General features: G+C 40.1%; 1 protein-coding gene across 1 annotated transcript in view; it reads right to left on the minus strand.

The window, feature by feature from the left end:
• Positions 1 to 16,675, minus strand: part of ADAM23 (ADAM metallopeptidase domain 23) — a 171,844-nt gene that overhangs the window by 118,883 nt on the left and 36,286 nt on the right. Inside the window, exon 3 of the mRNA XM_032637474.1 lies at positions 7,209 to 7,285. Coding sequence (XP_032493365.1) covers positions 7,209 to 7,285 — 77 coding nt within the window. The remainder of the gene's footprint in view (positions 1 to 7,208; positions 7,286 to 16,675) is intronic.

The following is a 16,675-nucleotide window of genomic DNA, read 5'->3' on the forward strand; positions in this document are numbered from 1 at the left end:
CACAGCTTCTGCTCCTATTCATTCACAAAAGGAAAATGGGGCAGGAGACCTGTCTCTCCTCCGCATGCTTCTCCTTATAAACCAAATTTTAAGTTCAAATCTCCAAATTTGCAGAGCTGGAAAAACAGTCAACAGAACAAGACTGAAATTCCCCCTCTGAATCCAGTGACTCCAAGCGGGCAGCTTGCCTTCCATCTGCTGATCGGTGGTTCAGGCTTCTTTGAGAGAAGGGGTTCACTAGTCTTCACTCGTACCAGGGGTTCGATGCTTTCCTGCTCTCAAACCTTGGCTCTGCCACTTCCCCACGTAAAATGCACCTTTCTCCCTACCACATCTTTCCAAATCGAAGCATCTGTAGCAGACTCCAACATGCCCTGCCCACATGGCCTCAGCATAACACGCTGAAGGCAGGTGACTGGAAATACCTAAGATTTCTGGCTTTTTTCTACCTGAGAGGAGGCACGAGGGACATACTGAAAAGTTATTGCCCCCAGAAACAGCTCTCAACCAACAACAGACTGGCACTTGGTGAACAAAACTCCAGCTTCCTCACCCCTCAGTTCAATAATATTCTGGCATGTTCTAGAGGATGAATCCATGGACTCCCAGGGTTTCCTCAGTGGGAATGAGCCCCAGTTGGGCATGTGGGAAATCACCCTTTTTTAGCTCCCTTCCCTTCCACTTGTCGCTCCTCAGCTCCCTAAATGTATTTCCTTGCTACCAGGAGAACCAAAACCAAGAGAGCATCCTTTAAGAAAAACATTAAATCTCATCTTCCCCATAAAACCTTCCAACACCAAGGCTTCCCAAGTCGCTTCCTATCATGTTTACTATAATTTGTATATATTTTAATCTCTTTTCTCTGCTATGGGCTCTTGGAGAGGAGGGATTCTTTTACACAGCTCTGAATTCCCTGGGTTGCTCAGCACAGTACCTTACACAAACTAGATGCTCAATAAATGTTTGTTGGCTGAATAAAGAATGAATTAACCATGTTAATCAGCACGAAAGCCAGGGTCTTTATTTAATCTAGCTGGAACTACATCAGTGTGGCTGTTTTCTTCTTTCAAAAGCATTGCATGGACTACATTTCATGAGCAAACTACTGTGGGCATATATTTCTTTAAATCAGCATTTTCTAGATATCCATCTTAAATCAAATACCCCCCAAAATCAGAACAAAGATACCATAAATTGGGTGGTTAAACAACAGAAATCTATTTCTCATACTTCTGGAGACTAGAAATCCAAGAACAAGATGCTGGCTGATTCAGTTCCTGGTGAGGACTCTCTTCCTGGCTTGCAGATGGCTGCCTTCTTGCTGTGTCCTCACATGGCAGAGAGAGAGGGAGCAAACTCTCTGGTGTCTATCTTATAATAACACTAATCCTATCAGATCAAGGCTCCACCATATGACCTCATTTAACCTTAATTACCTCCTTGGAGGCTCTATCTCCAAATACAGTCATATTGCAGGTTAAGGCTTAAACATAGGAATTTTAGGGGGAATTCAGTCCACAGCATGGGGCATGCCTTTCCAATTAGCAGACATGTATAAGTACCACACATTATCTTAGTTAGTCCTTACAACAGCCTATAGCTTAAAAAGGAAACAAAAGCTTAAGAAGCTAGAATATATCCATACAATGGCATGTTATTCAGCTACAACATAAATGAACCTTGAAAATATTACACTACGTAAAGAAGCCAATCACAAAAGGTCACAAGTTGTATAAATCCATTTATATAAAATGTCCAGAATAAGAAAATTCATAGCAACAGAAAGTAGATGAGTGGTTACCAGAAGCTTGGGGGGAGGGGGTGTGACTGCTATAGGTACAGGGTTTCTTTCTGGGGCAACAAAAATGCTCTGGAATTAGATGGTGGTAATAACTGCACAACTCTGTGAATATAATAAAAACCACTGAAGGGAACACTTTAAAGGAGTGAATTTCATGGTGTGTCAATTGTATCTCAAACTATTACTAAAAAAGAAGTTAAGAAATTTGCCCAAGGTCACACAGCTAGTAAATGACAGCCTCCAGATTCAAACCCAGGTCTGTTTGACTCCAGAACCTATGCTCTCAACCATTATGCAACCCTGATCACAATTATTCCCAATTAACGTTTGCTGAAGACACCAGCAAATTTAACTATAGGTAATATGGCATAATTCCAATCACACATATCAAAGAGACAATCCTCAGACTCCCTGAGGACTTCCAAGGATCAACAATACACATTAAGAATTGCTGGGGGGCTTCCCTGGTGGCGCAGTGGTTGAGAGTCCGCCTGCCGATGCAGGGGACACGGGTTCGTGCCCCGGTGTGGGAGGATCCCACGTGCCGCGGAGCGGCTGGGCCCGTGAGCCATGGCCACTGAGCCTGCGCGTCCGGAGCCTGTTGCTCCGCAACGGGAGAGGCCACAACAGTGAGAGGCCCGCGTACCGCAAAAAAAAAAAAAAAAAAAAAAAAAAAGAATTGCTGGGGACTTCCCTGGCGGTCCAGTGGTTAAGAATCTGTGCTTCCACTGCAGAGGGCACGGGTTGGATCCCTGGAGATCCCACATGCCACGGGGTACAGTCAAAAAAGAAACAGAATTGTTAATCTAGTAGTCCTTTTTAAACCTTACGTAACTTGGAACAATGGTCATTCTAGAGAAAAAACAAAACAAAATTGAAAAGGGGAGTATCCTGAAAGGATGACAAAAGATCCTCTGAAGCCACAACTAGGACTTTTTGGGCTAAAAAAATGTAAACCGAATGCCCATGCTTCCTGCCCTCCAGTGGCGTCCTACCCAAATGCCTCCCCGTGGACAACGGCCCGTCACGGTCTGGCTACATGGCATCCTCTCTGACCTCATCTCCTCAGTCTCCCACCATCCCCTGCCCCCCGCTGCACTCCAGTCACATCAGCCTTGGTCCTTCTTGAACATCCCACATTCTCCTCAGCACTTGCTGTCTCACAGTCCCAGCTGAGTGGAACCTTCTCACCTTCCAGCCTCATGTGGTGTCTCACCTTGGATGATCAGGTCTCAGCTCAATGTCCCTCCTCAGAGAGACCTTCTGGCTTCTGTGACATCTAAACCACACTGGCCACTCCCAGCTGAAGTCTCTTTCCATCACGTAGCCCAGCTATATGTTTTTCAATGCACTCGTCTTTATTTAGTGGTTCACTGTCTGTCTTCCCCTGGAACAAAGCTCCATGAGGGGAGACAGCGAACTTGTCTATTTCACCCCCAGCAGCATCAGCACCTAGAGCAATTGCAGGCATAGAGCAGACGCTCACTCAATATTTGTCGGCTAAATTAAAACACGCACCGCTGCCGTGAGATGCCTCAGCAAGCCAAGGCCTCACTTGTTCAATCCATGAAAGCGCAGACTCAGAAAGTCCTCCTCCCAGGAACTCACAACAGGGTAGTGTTCACAAGCTGGCAGTCCAGCCCTGGCGAGGTCATTAACCACTTAGATTCTGCAGATACCACTTTGATTAGTTTATGTTAACACCTTAATGCTTTCTTTCCTTCACTGAGCTCCTATATCTATCTTACACCTTTTGCCCTTCCCCACCTTAACAATTTAAAATTGTTGTAAATAGTGTGGCAACGACCACCCTTTGGTGGAAATGAGATTCCTCTTTGCTCAGAAGCTCTTTCTCCATGACTGATTTTAAAAATTCTCTTGACTCTTTACGTTCATTCTAATGGAGCAGCCATTGAAATTTAGTGAATCACAGCCATCGAAAGTTATTTAAAGTAGAGACCCAACCTGGCCAATACGTCACACTCTTACCCAATTCCTTTGTCTCCGGAGATCATGTGAGCATTGCACACACACGTTGCGCTCAGAAGGCTCGGGACTCTGAACAGGGGAGACACCATGTGCTTATGGGTCTCATGGTCTCCCTCTCACTGCATTTACTTGTCCCTATAGTGACCTCCATTTTTTCCTGGTCCTCTTGACCTCATCTCCATTCTTACGCAAACTGGATCCTGATAGCAAACTACCCTAGTTATTCACCAGTATTCAAAGAGCTCTGTCTCCACTGCTCTTCCTCTGAGACACCACCAGAAAACGTGAACCAGAAAACATCCACACTACAATCTACCTTCCTCCCCCACACAGTGCAGTGACGGAGTTACTGAGCACTCCAGGTTATAAAAATAAAATAAAACACCATCAGGTACAATGACACAAAGACCAACACATAACATATGACTTCTAATGAAGATTGCTCGTAAATTCTTTAACATGACGTTGGTGAGCTTCCTCACCCATTTCTCTCCGTGTTAGCCTAAACTTTGATCATTTTCCTCAAGCCCAACCCACCCTCCTTCTCCATCCCAATGGTAGATAATGCTGTCTCCAAGAAGAAAGAAATCTTCAGAGATGCACTGAACTCCATCCCTTCTCCTACAAGCTTATCTCTACCTGCATATGCCCTAATACCTTCATACACGTTAGGAACGAACTCTCTCCTGGTTCAAAACTAAGTTGCCCTTGTGTTCTCGCTCTCACTCCCTTCTATCTTCACCCAGATCTTGCTCCATAAGTTATCTCCTCTCTTCTGTATCTTCATCTCTCACTCTTAACACCTCCATTTGTCAGCATAACACTTGCTCTGTTATCCCTGAAAACCCCTTCCTAGACCCCAATGTCTTCTTCTGGCTACTATGCTAGCTCTCTTTCCTTCCCACCCAAACTTACCCAATGAGCAATGCTGTCTCCAAACCATCTCCTCTCAGTCACTCCCAGCCCACTGTAACCTGGTTTCTGCCCCAAACTTTATGGAAACTGCTGCCTTCAGACCATCAGTGATCACTTAATAGGTAAATACAAAGGCAATCTTTGCCCGTTACCTCACTAGATCATTCTGCTGCATGTGAGGCTATACATCACAACTTTCTGTTTTGAAACTCTCTATTCAGTCATGCTCCTGATTCTCCTCCCATTACTCTGATCACTCATTCTCTGTCCCTTCATTGGCTCCTCTTCCTCTCAACCCGTAACAATCTTCCCAACTTACGCTCTCCTTATTTTACCCACCCTTCCTGAATGAACATGGTCTCATTCACAACCACGTTTGTCATTAACATTCATATGGAAACTACTTTCAACTCTACTATCTCTAGCCCCCACCTCTTCCCTGAGCTTTAGACTGTTATATCCACCTACTGCCTAGACATGGCTTCATGTATGTCCCAAAGCCCCTCAAATCAATTATGTCTACTCTGATTTCACATTCTTTTCTCTTCACCATTTAACCTCTTTTTGCCCTGTGCTGCCCATTTCACCTGGATACCACCTTCCACCCAGCTATGCAATCAAGGTACCTGTTAACTTTAACCCTTCTTTCTGCCTTGTCACCCACATCAAAGCAATCCTAATGATTTTTATCAATCGAAGACGCCTTAAAAGCATTCCCTCTCCATGCCTTTTAGCACTTCCTGAGAACAGAACTTCTGTTTATCTGCTTACTTCATTTTTCACAGTCTAGGGGATAATAGCCCAGCACTGAGCGTGACATACAAGATCTTGCATGAGTTGAGCTGTCCCTGGGCCTACCTCTTCTGACTCACCTCCCTCAACCTTGTAATTTACCAAGAAATTCAACAAAAGACTCACGCTCCCTTTAACATGCCCCACTGCTACATGGCCCTTCTCCTTAGCACACACTCTCTCCTCTGCCTAGAACACAATTCTCCATTCTCTCTCTCTCTCTCTCTCTCTCTCTCTCTCTCCCTCTCTCACCCATCCATCCCCATCAATTCCCTTCCTCACTAGCACTTGCCCTCCAAGATTTAGCTCAAGCATCACCTTTCCTAAGATGCCTTTTCACACTCCTCCAGCCTGGAGAGCTTCCTCTCTCTAGTGCTACCATAGCATTCCATGTTTATCTCCAGCACAACCAATTTCACACTGCTCTAAAATTATACGTTTATCTATTAACCTCTCCCAAGTAGACTATAAGCTCCTTAAGGCAAAGACTGCTCATAGTAGGTGCTCAATTTGATTCCTCTGCATGTTAACTATTAGTGGTAAATAATTTTCTGATGTGTCTCCAGACCTCTAAGTACCCTGGATGTCCCCATATGACCCTTTTGCAGGCACAGTGCTGACCCAGCATGGTGAAAAGGAGCTCAACCAATGCTCAGCATACTCAAAGAGGAAAACCTGCAGTATCTTCAACACAGGAAATCCTGAGTTCTGCTGATTCATTCTGACTTAAAGCTGCAATTACACTTGAGTAAGGAGCACCCAAGCTGACCCTGCATCTTTTTTTCTGCCGAGCTCACAGAATTTGGCACACAAGAAATTTAATAGTTGTTCCTTATAGTCTTCTGCAATCTCTCAGATATTGACTGTGGTCACCCACATTATAGTGTCTGATAGCATTACGTGGTATTTTTCTGGCAAAAATGCAGTCTTGGTCAAAATACTGATGAGAGTTTAAAATATTGACTGGAGCTTCTTAAACTAAAGAAAACCATGCAGGAAAGTTCTTTCACCAAAGAAAGGCTCACTGCTGGCTCAATTCGAGGCTGAAGAGCCCTGCTTAAGGCAACAGCTCTTGTTCGTGCTTTGTACAAAGACATCTGTGCAATTGGTTCCAACTTGGGAAATAGCATTTAAATATCAACATAAACACATGCTCGGAGAAAAATCGGGTAAATCTTCATCAGGACCAAAATTTCTAACCAACTGTATTAGAGCAAATTACGAAGCAAAGAACCTTCTCAAAATAGGTATTTGCAAGTCATCATTTTCTTCTGTTCTTCTGTTCTTCATACAGAAGTCGTGTGAATTGCATACTGAAAGGTAAAGTGGAATTTCTAGACTGAAGTCTAACTATACTTGAGTCAGTAATTTATCATGATTGCTATATATTGTAAAGATTATAGTTAGCACTTAATTAACTAGCATTACTTTAAATATTTGTCCCATTTAAAATCACAATATCTAAGAACTGTATTTGAGATTTTTAACAAATTAAATGTTAAATGTCTCTTCTTTCAGGAATAAAAAGACATTATTATTATTAAAAGAATTAACTTCAGACCTTTATATTTTTCTTTAAGTGCTATATGACATATAATCAGCTAGAAAATATCAGTTGCTTCAACAACAGACATTACTTTGACTAAAATATTATCATGAAGTAGAGTTTTACTGCACTTACTTCTTAACAGGATCATAACTAAATACTTACTTGTTCAGTGTGAGGTCAAGAATGAATTTGGAGCCGAAGGCTTCAATCTGGAAGCTTGCCTGGGCCAGATGGACAGCCTATGGATTCAAAAAGACAGACAGAACCTTAGCTTACTTTCCTATCTTTAAGGCTGATTATATTGATATCAAGAATGATATTTTATAAGAAGAAAATTTTATGGACTGATTCATTTCTTTATGGATCCTTATGTAACAATTCATTTCTTTAAGAAATCAGGTGCATTGTCATGGCCTTACTTGGAAGACCTAAATATCTGTGCAGCAAGGAACTAATAAAAGTCCTTTAAAAGGGACCCATCGTGACAAAGATTAAGAGCAGATTCAACTGGACTTTCAAAGGGACCGGGATGAATTATGCAAAAGTCTGACTAACTAAAGCTTGATTTCAGCCTATTCTGTGCACAAAGCTAACGGATTCTTTCTGCACACCTAAGTGAAAACTCATGTCAGCGCTCTGCTCTTCATCAGGAATTGGAACTTTCTCTAAATGCTGTATCAGCAGAATGTGCCCATAAAATGGGATAGCACAACCTGTTAACTTCAGCAAGCACTTCAAACCAGGCCCGTCGTGGATAGCGAGAGTTTATATCCCCCTTTGAAAGTCACACATTTACAAATACTGTCCTCATTGTGATTTAATCCAAATACAAAGATAATCTCATCTAAACATGAATCATAAGTTCTAGGTATTAAAGACTGGCATAGCTCACAGAAGAGTCTTGCATAACGTAAATTAACAAATCAATGAAGTTTTGTTCAAGTATTATCCAAGATAAAACTCTCTCTTGTCACCCAATCAGAAAGAAAAAAAAAAAGGACAAGGATACATGCAACACCTACTCCCTACACATACACAAACCTCCTTCCTCCAGACCTCATTCCTAAGGTACAGTGGGTGTCGTGTGTGAAGTGCTACATGCATGGCAACCAGACACTTTCCAGTCCCCCTTCCCTCAATGCCACCCCATGCTCCTCTTTGCCCTTCTCCTCCACTTCGCACTATAGACATCCTACTCCTCCTTCAAGGGCAGCCCGACGCCATTACTTTCCAGGAAGCTTCCTTCACACGCCTGCTGGGAACGAACTCAGGACTTCAGGAGCACTGCATTTGTCCCTCCCTCCACAGTGATGTATGATCGCTTCCCACCCTGGACAGTTTGCTCCACAACTCATACCACAAGGGTCTTGCCAACAGTTGTACATTAACAACCCTTCCCCCAAATACATGAACTTTCAATTAATTAACCAAGTATTTATTGTCAAGACTCTTTTACCATGCTAAACCTATAAAACACTATAAATAAACCATGACTTCTGCTTCTTGTCAAGCATAATTGCTGATCAGATAGTCACTCTGTAATAAATTAATAAGATTAAAAAGAAATTAACATATTACATTTTAAATACAGAGCAATGAGAGAGAAGGCACCTCAATCCCTAATACCACGGGATGCCATGTCTACCCCAAACAACCATGTATCAGTAGAACAGGGTCATCATCCTTGATCTGAGCTTCCTGTATTCAGACAACTCCTTGAGAGAGAAAGAAATTTCTGTCTTGTCAGGTATGGTCTCTGTCATCTGTAGCAGAACCTCTATTTATCTACTATAAATATCACAGAGTCTTTAATCTAAATTCATTCTGTGTCTTAAAGCATTAATTTTTTCATGAAAATTTTTATTTGATGAATAATTTGTACAAGGGGAAATTTTTCATCTCTGGGCCCCAAAAGTTTAAAAAAAAAAAAAAAAGAAAAACCTTACTTCCTGAGAATAAGATAGATCCTTAGGCATATTTCTCTTAAGAATATTAAATAGTAGAGAAGAGTTCATTAATGGCACCCTGACCTAAAAGAGGTGATAAATGTACTTCTTTGAGCATCTTTATAAACAAGAATATATTGTGGTAAAAAGAGTAACTACACATAAAACAAAAACCTACACATAAATTATGACTTAGCAAAACAAATGAAGCAAAACTTCCAAATGAATATTCCAAAGAAAAGTGTTTTGATTTCAAATTTAGGCAAATCTCTGTATGTTTGTTATTGATGTAAAGAATCTCCCAGCAAAAGGCTCATTTTACAGCAAATAAGCAATGAGACAAGTACAAACCCCAAGAAAACCCTGTTGCAAAATAACGTAGCCCGGTAGTAACTGCTTACTCCATTTGAAAGAAATTGCTCAGAGTCAGACAATTTGATCGTTGTTAAATAAGTTTATACGGAGTCAATGTGACAAGCTTCAGTTTAACAGAATTCAATGAAAGGGCTGGCAAATAATATTAATACTGGGATTTTCCTTTGCTTATTTTATTTACTCCTTCCACACACACGTGTTGAGTCCCACTCTGTGTAGAAAGATGGCTGGGACACAGCCCCACGCTCAAGGAAGCGGCAGCCTCCGGAGAAGCAGGCAGGGCTGCCATCCTCCGTGTGCCTAAGGGGCCACAGGGACCAAGGCTCCAGTGACAAGGTGCGGTTTGAACAAAATTTTTTAAAATGAGTAAGAATCTTCCTGCCAAGAGAAGAAAAGACATTCAGGACCTGGGAGGAAACATCTGTTAAAAACAGAGTAAAAAGGGGGGCTTCCCTGGTGGCGCAGTGGTTGAGAGTCTGCCTGCCGATGCAGGGGACACGGGTTCGTGCCCCGGTCCGGGAAAATCCCACATGCCGCGGAGCATCTGGGCCCGTGAGCCATGGCCACTAAGCCTGCGCGTCCGGAGCCTGTGCTCCGCAACGCAAGAGGCCACAACAGTGAGAGGCCCGCATACCGCAAAAAAAAAAAAAAAAATAGAGTAAAAAATGAATACGGAAAACAAACTTAAAATTTTTTTTAATGAATATGGCCTGTAGATAAATGGCTTTTGGAGGAAATGTCAAACAATGAATCTGAAAAGGTGGGCAGGAGACTGTGGGGCTTTGTGTGACGTGATCAATGACGTTTCTGCTCACATATACACACATGTGGCCAAGACACAGAGCTTTCCTTTAAATGTCCCCCACTTACTCAGCACAGTGTCTGGCATATGTCGTCATCATCATCATCATCATCATCATCAATGCCAGCACTATGATTCAAACATATTGACGGATTACTTTCCACAACAGCTGAAACAATTAGTGCAATGTCATCAACAGCATTCTTGTTTCTCCATAGGAAAAAAAAAAAATCTGATTTTGTTACCTTTATCAGGAAGACTGTTTTAACATTTGAATTCACTTTAATGCTGAGAGGCAGCACATTTTCCTATAAAATGATTTAAGATTTCCTTAAACATTCATCTTCCTTGCATAGTTAGCACATGGAATCAGTATATTCATCTAAAATATCTGTATCCATTTTAAGTAATTTCAATCCAGTGATGTATGTTATTTTTCTTACATTCCGTTTCTCTTTCCTTTGCTATACATTCTGCATTTGTACACAGAGTACAGATTCTTCTCTAGACCAAAATAAATACCTGACAAATGCTACTTTTCCCTATCATTCTGTTATTTCTGCTCTGCCCTAGAAATGATTAAAGTGAGTTTTAACTTCTGGTATCTCTGTTATTCTATACCAACTGATCCGTTTTTCTTTAACAAAATACCATGCATATAGTTTTGATAATTGTCAATTTTAAATATGTTTTCAAATCAGGTAAAATGAGTCCTCATCATTAATGTTTTACAAATCACATTTTTTGAAATTATTTCTTTTTATTTCATATTAACCCATTTCTTCCAAATGGTAGAAAAATTAGAAGAATGGTTAGGATGGGTAGAAAGTTTTTATAATATACAGCCACATCACTTATGGTTTATTAAATATCTTAGAGTTGACTAACTGACCAGCATCACTGAAACCCACTGAAAACACAAAGACTACCTCAAAGAGTATTGCTCTTCTTTTACAAAGAAGGACCTGCACGGCGAGATTTAGGAATGTGTTCAATGATACAAAATCACAGGAATACTTCAGAGAAGAGTTCATGAACCACGCGTAAGGTCATAATGGGCTATTTTCTCCACTGGGATATCTGCTAAACAGACTTAAAGATTAACACATGTTTTGACAAGACCTGTCACTGTAATAGCACTGTGGAAGAATGCAGGGTTTTAAAGTCAAAGAGCGTCATTTCACGACAAGAATAAGCACAACCCTGGGCTCAGAATTACCATCCTGAAAGACTGAGAACAGCTGTTGCCTAAGCACTTTGAGATTTTTCTTTTGACTCAGGATCTGGCACAGGGAAATTACAGGAGCTCTATAAACAGAAACAACTGAACTCAACTACATACACAAACCTCCTTCACTGAAGAACAATTTATACATCCTAACAGTGGGATTTTGTTTTCCTGTTTTTTTACCTCATGGTATCATATTAAATAACTTTAGAAGACTTTTAGGGTCCTCACCTAAGATTGGCCTTGCATCTTATCCAGCAATGTTATGCTACTAAGCAATCATAAATGCTCGGTTTGGGTAAGGTACATTCTATAAGCTGAAAGACACAGTTATGTTTTCTTGGGACTTATAGTCTAGAATAGTTAACATTAATATGGACATGAAAACAAGAGAAAAAGATGACTATCTACTTATGGAAATAAAAAGCAGGTATTTCCAGGATATATATGTTTTCATGCAAAAATGAATACATAAGAAGTATTCAATTAGTATTCTTTACTACTTGTAAGGAGTTGTAAATTCTACAGAGTGTGTGCATAACTGAATATGGGAAATGAACAGTTTACACTTTCTCAGAATTCATAAAATATTACAAGACTGAATTTCAGTAGAAAATGAGGAACTTGAATTGAGATGTCTACTATCAATCACAACATCCACTGAGCATGTATTTTACTTTACTATGCTCTACAAGGTACATGGTTTGGGTAACAGAGGAAAATTTAGAAGAAGTTTCCCTGCTCTTAAGATATACTCAGTTTAGTTAGGGAGACACTCATTTAAGTAACAAAGGAAACATATCCAGAGTGGCATAGCAATAAGACAAGAAAATGCTTTACAAACGGAGAGCAGAAGATCTGGAAGGTATCAAGCAAGGCTGAGCAGACACCAGGAAGATGATATAAGCTCTGCTTCCTAAAGAGGAGAGCTATGGGCTTCTAGGAAAGAAGGTGCTTGAGAGAGAAAAATGCTATAATTAGAGTTAGAAGCCAGATTAATAAAACTGTCTTCTCTGCCAGAAGGGATCATGGAAAACATAAAACAAGTAAACAGTTGATTACTAATGAGACTGTAGGTAAATTTTTTCTTTTCCTTTTTTTTTTTTTTTTTTTTGGCTGCATTGGGTCTTTGTTGCTGTGCGCAGGCTTTCTCTAGTTGCAGCTAGCGGGGGCTACTCTTTGTTGCAGTGCACAGGCTTCTCATTGCGGGGGCTACTCTTCATTGAGGAGCACGGGCTCTAGGCACATGGGCTTCAGTAGTTGTGGCATGCGGGCTAAGTAGTTGTGGCTCGCAGGCTCTAGAGCGTAGGCTCAGCAGTTGTGGCGCACTGGCTTAGTTGCTCCGCGGCATGTGGGATCTTCTCAGACCAGGGATCTAAGCCCTGTCCCCCGCATTGGCAGGTGGATTCTTAACCACTGCACCACCAGGGAAGTCCCTTTTTTTTTTTGGCAATCACTTTGGGAAATAAGGTTCCCTAATATATTTATCACAGAAAGATATGCAAAATATTAATCTGTTCATCAAGTAATTATTATATTCATCACATTATAAAGTACATCTTAATGCAGAAAAAATTTTCTTTCTTATTTTTGTCAGAAAAATCAGAGAATTTTCCCCACTTAACCAAATTTGGCCCACATAATTAGAAGGAAATCACAGAACTACGGAGTCACAGATGTTAAAATTTCAAGGTGCCATTCTGCCATGGAGGATGCATTTTAATCTTTTTACATCATCAGAGTTAATTGGAGGAAATGCGGAACAATATTGGCTCACAGACAGGGAGCTGGAAGCGGGTTGCACCTGGGCAGAATATATTTCTAAATTTTGCCTGAATTTTCCATGTGAAGAGGCTGAGACAAAAGAGGGGAAATGATCAGGACAGTCTCATGGCTGGTGAGTAGAAGAATGAGCTGGAGCCCGGGGAAAGGTCTCCTGGTTTAGTTTTCTTTCCAGCATTGCCTCCTTAGAAAGTGCACAATGACAGTGAGGGTCCTCTATATAAGAAGTCAGGAGAGTGTATTATACACTTTAAAAGATTCTCATTAAAACGATGAAATACACAATGTTTTTACTTAAAGAAAGAAAAATATGTCCATATATATGGGAAGTCCCTTTTCTTGTTTTTATTTCCCTCATTGCTATGATAATATTGTTTATTCTATGTTCATTAAAATATCAAACATATATGGTGTGTGTGTCTGTGTGTGCACACGTGTATAAACTATAACATTTTCAGGAAAATTTTTTCCCTCCCTTTATCTTTTTGCTCATGGTTTTTTCCCCTACTCTCAATGATTTTTCAATAGATCTAGATCCTTCAAGAGTTTCCACCCTTTTTTCTTCAAATACAGTGGGAAAAGTTCATAGAATTTCAAAGACCTTCTTCTTTTGAGTTCCAGGACATTTTACGGTATTTCAGAGAAGACAGCTTCGGAAATTCCCCAACTAAGAAGGAAGGAAGAGAACCAGCTAATCAGATACTAGAAGCATGCTTTGTTGTAACGGGTTGAGTTGCTGAAGAAAGAACGGATTGAGTTCCTTCACCAGGGAGTCTTGCATCAATCTTGGTTGCACAGTATGTTTTTCTCTACATAGAAAAACAGGAGACACAGAATCCTGCCAAGTTTAAAATAAAATCAGTTTGAGGAAAATACATCACTTTCTTAAGGATATCTGTATATGCATAACTGAATCACTTTGCTGTACACCTGAAGCTAACACAACATTGTAAATCAACTATATGCCAATATTAAAAAAAAAGAAGTGAGAAAGGAGCAAAATGTAAAAGAAAATGTCAAGCAATCTCACTATCAACAGATTTTCTCATAAGTCTTATAAAATCACAACTTGATGGGCTTCCCTGGTGGCGCAGTGGTTGAGAGTCCGCCTGCCGATGCAGGGGACATGGGTTCGTGCCCCGGTCCGGGAGGATCCCACATGCCGCAGAGCGGCTGGGCTCGTGAGTCATGGCTGCTGAGCCTGCGCGTCTGGAGCCTGTTCTCCGCAACGAGAGAGGCCGCAACGGTGGGAGGCCCGCGTACGGCAAAAAAAAAAAAAAAAAAAAAAAAATCACAACTTGAGAACTGAACTGATCTAATATTCTATTGAATAAAGCCGTGTAACTGAGATTTATAAGCAAAAATAAATGAGAAAACATGTTACTTTCTTTGCTCATACAGGCTTTTCTGTACATGAGCAATCTGGGTCTATCCCACAGCTAGAGAAACATAAAAGTCCAGCTTGTGGATCTTTTTTCTGTGTAATGCAAAAACTCAAATATGGGAATATGTTTTAGGAGTCTTAAAGAGCAAAAGAAAATATCAACAGGACATTTAAAATTATAATCTAGTTCTAATCCCTTATTCTAAGTTTGCACATTGGTGATCACCAATGTGATCAAGACTCATATATAATAAAAATAATGCCCTATATTTCTTGTGTTTTATCTCAATTATCTAGAATAACATAAAGCTAATAGGGCAGACTTTTTTATTATCCTCTTATAGAAGAAAAACATTTTTAAAAGGCACAGAGTGGTTAAATGATATTTTTATACAAGGTCACACATCAAAGAAAGAAAGATGAGGTTCAGTGAGAAAAAGTGCCAAGTTCATGCCAGAAGTCCTTAAACCTCCAAACCTCAGTGTTTCCTGGTCATTAAAATATAAATAATAATAGCTTACCAACAGGATGTATGTGATGATTAAATTATATAACAACGTAACAAAAAGTTCCTAGAAAAAGTTGGCCACATAGAAAGAGATCAATAATTTAGAAAGGAGTGGGTAAAGTAAAAGGAGGAAGAGAAAAACAGAAGAAGAAAACTATATTAACGTTTCGGAAAGGTTATCAGTCAAGCTCTACCTTAAAAACTCCCTCCCAATATAGCTGGGCACCTCCTAGAAAATCCAATGCGCATTTAGACTCTGCAAAATTTGCAAATTTTATATTTGCATTGCTAAATACCATTAGGTATTATGCTTTGACCTTGTTCAAGTTGCCGTGTCTTTAAAATAATATGGATCATTTTCCTGAGACGTGGAACAGCTGCAAATGTTACATGAAGGCAATTTTGCAAATTAATTTGTTCAATGTTCTTCCCAAAATGCATTTAAATAGGTAGCTCGTGGGAGAGAATATCATCAGTTTACTTCTAGCATGTTCCATTTCACAGGATTAACAAACTTGCATTGGTTTGGTTAACCCATTAACAAACTTGTATTGAATCCCTACCTTGGGTGAGATACGGTGGCAGATATACAGATATAGAAGAATTAGTATTTAGATCAAAAAGTTTATAATCTGGTTAGGGAAATGAAATGAGAAACCAAAAAGAAATATAATACTTCAATTAAATAATAATAGTAAATATTATTTGTAAAGATGTCACATATTATTTAACCACGATTGACTACTCAATTTAATAGGAACGAGTGTACGGTATGGGTAGCAAGTACATTTAAATATGAGGGATGAGAATGCTGAGGGCTAGAGAGAGCTAAGAAAAGCTTGCTGGAGAGGTCTTTCTCAGCATTTAAAGAGAGAATTCAGATAGCTCTAGGGCTGAATTAATAGGATGAAATTTCAAAGTGTTTCCAAGTGTTTGCTAACAAATAGAGACTTAAGAAACATGCCTTTAAAGTAAAAGACAGGAAGTCTTCCACTCTGGAGAGTTAAACTGTAGTTTGGATTGTAGAATTTAATTGTGAGAATTAACACATGGTAACTTATTACAAAATAAGCATTCCACGAGGTCAGTGAGTCATGTGAACACATACAAGTCCAACAAATACTAAGGTATTTTGTTAATTAATCTATCTTTTAACCTGAAACTAGGAAGCTGAAGTCCTAGCCTAGATGGATATTACAGAAACAACACCAAAACATCAGCAAAGCAGAGTCTTCTCACAGGTCACAGCAGATCAGCATCTCCCAGTGTAGGAAGCAGGTCACTGTACGACCTTGTTCTCTGTGCCAGCCTAGCCAAGAAAGATAGAACGTCTGCTCTGAAAGAAATCAAGCCAACATTCAATTATCCAATCTGATAATACAGAAAAAAAAGGATAGCAGGTTGAATTCTGATTTCTGACCAAATCTTTTACAAGAGCTCTTTTCTAAATAAACCAGTTTTAAAGAGAATCCAATTTCATCTTCCTCCCTTTTCTTACCTACCCCTCAGTTTGAAGTGCTCCAAAGTCTGATACAGACAAAAGATAGACACTGAAGAGAAAGAGAGAAAATAGGCATTGATAATCCAAACAGATAGTCCAGTGA

Source organism: Phocoena sinus, chromosome 7, assembly GCF_008692025.1.
Source record: "Phocoena sinus isolate mPhoSin1 chromosome 7, mPhoSin1.pri, whole genome shotgun sequence".
Lineage (NCBI taxonomy): Eukaryota > Metazoa > Chordata > Mammalia > Artiodactyla > Phocoenidae > Phocoena > Phocoena sinus.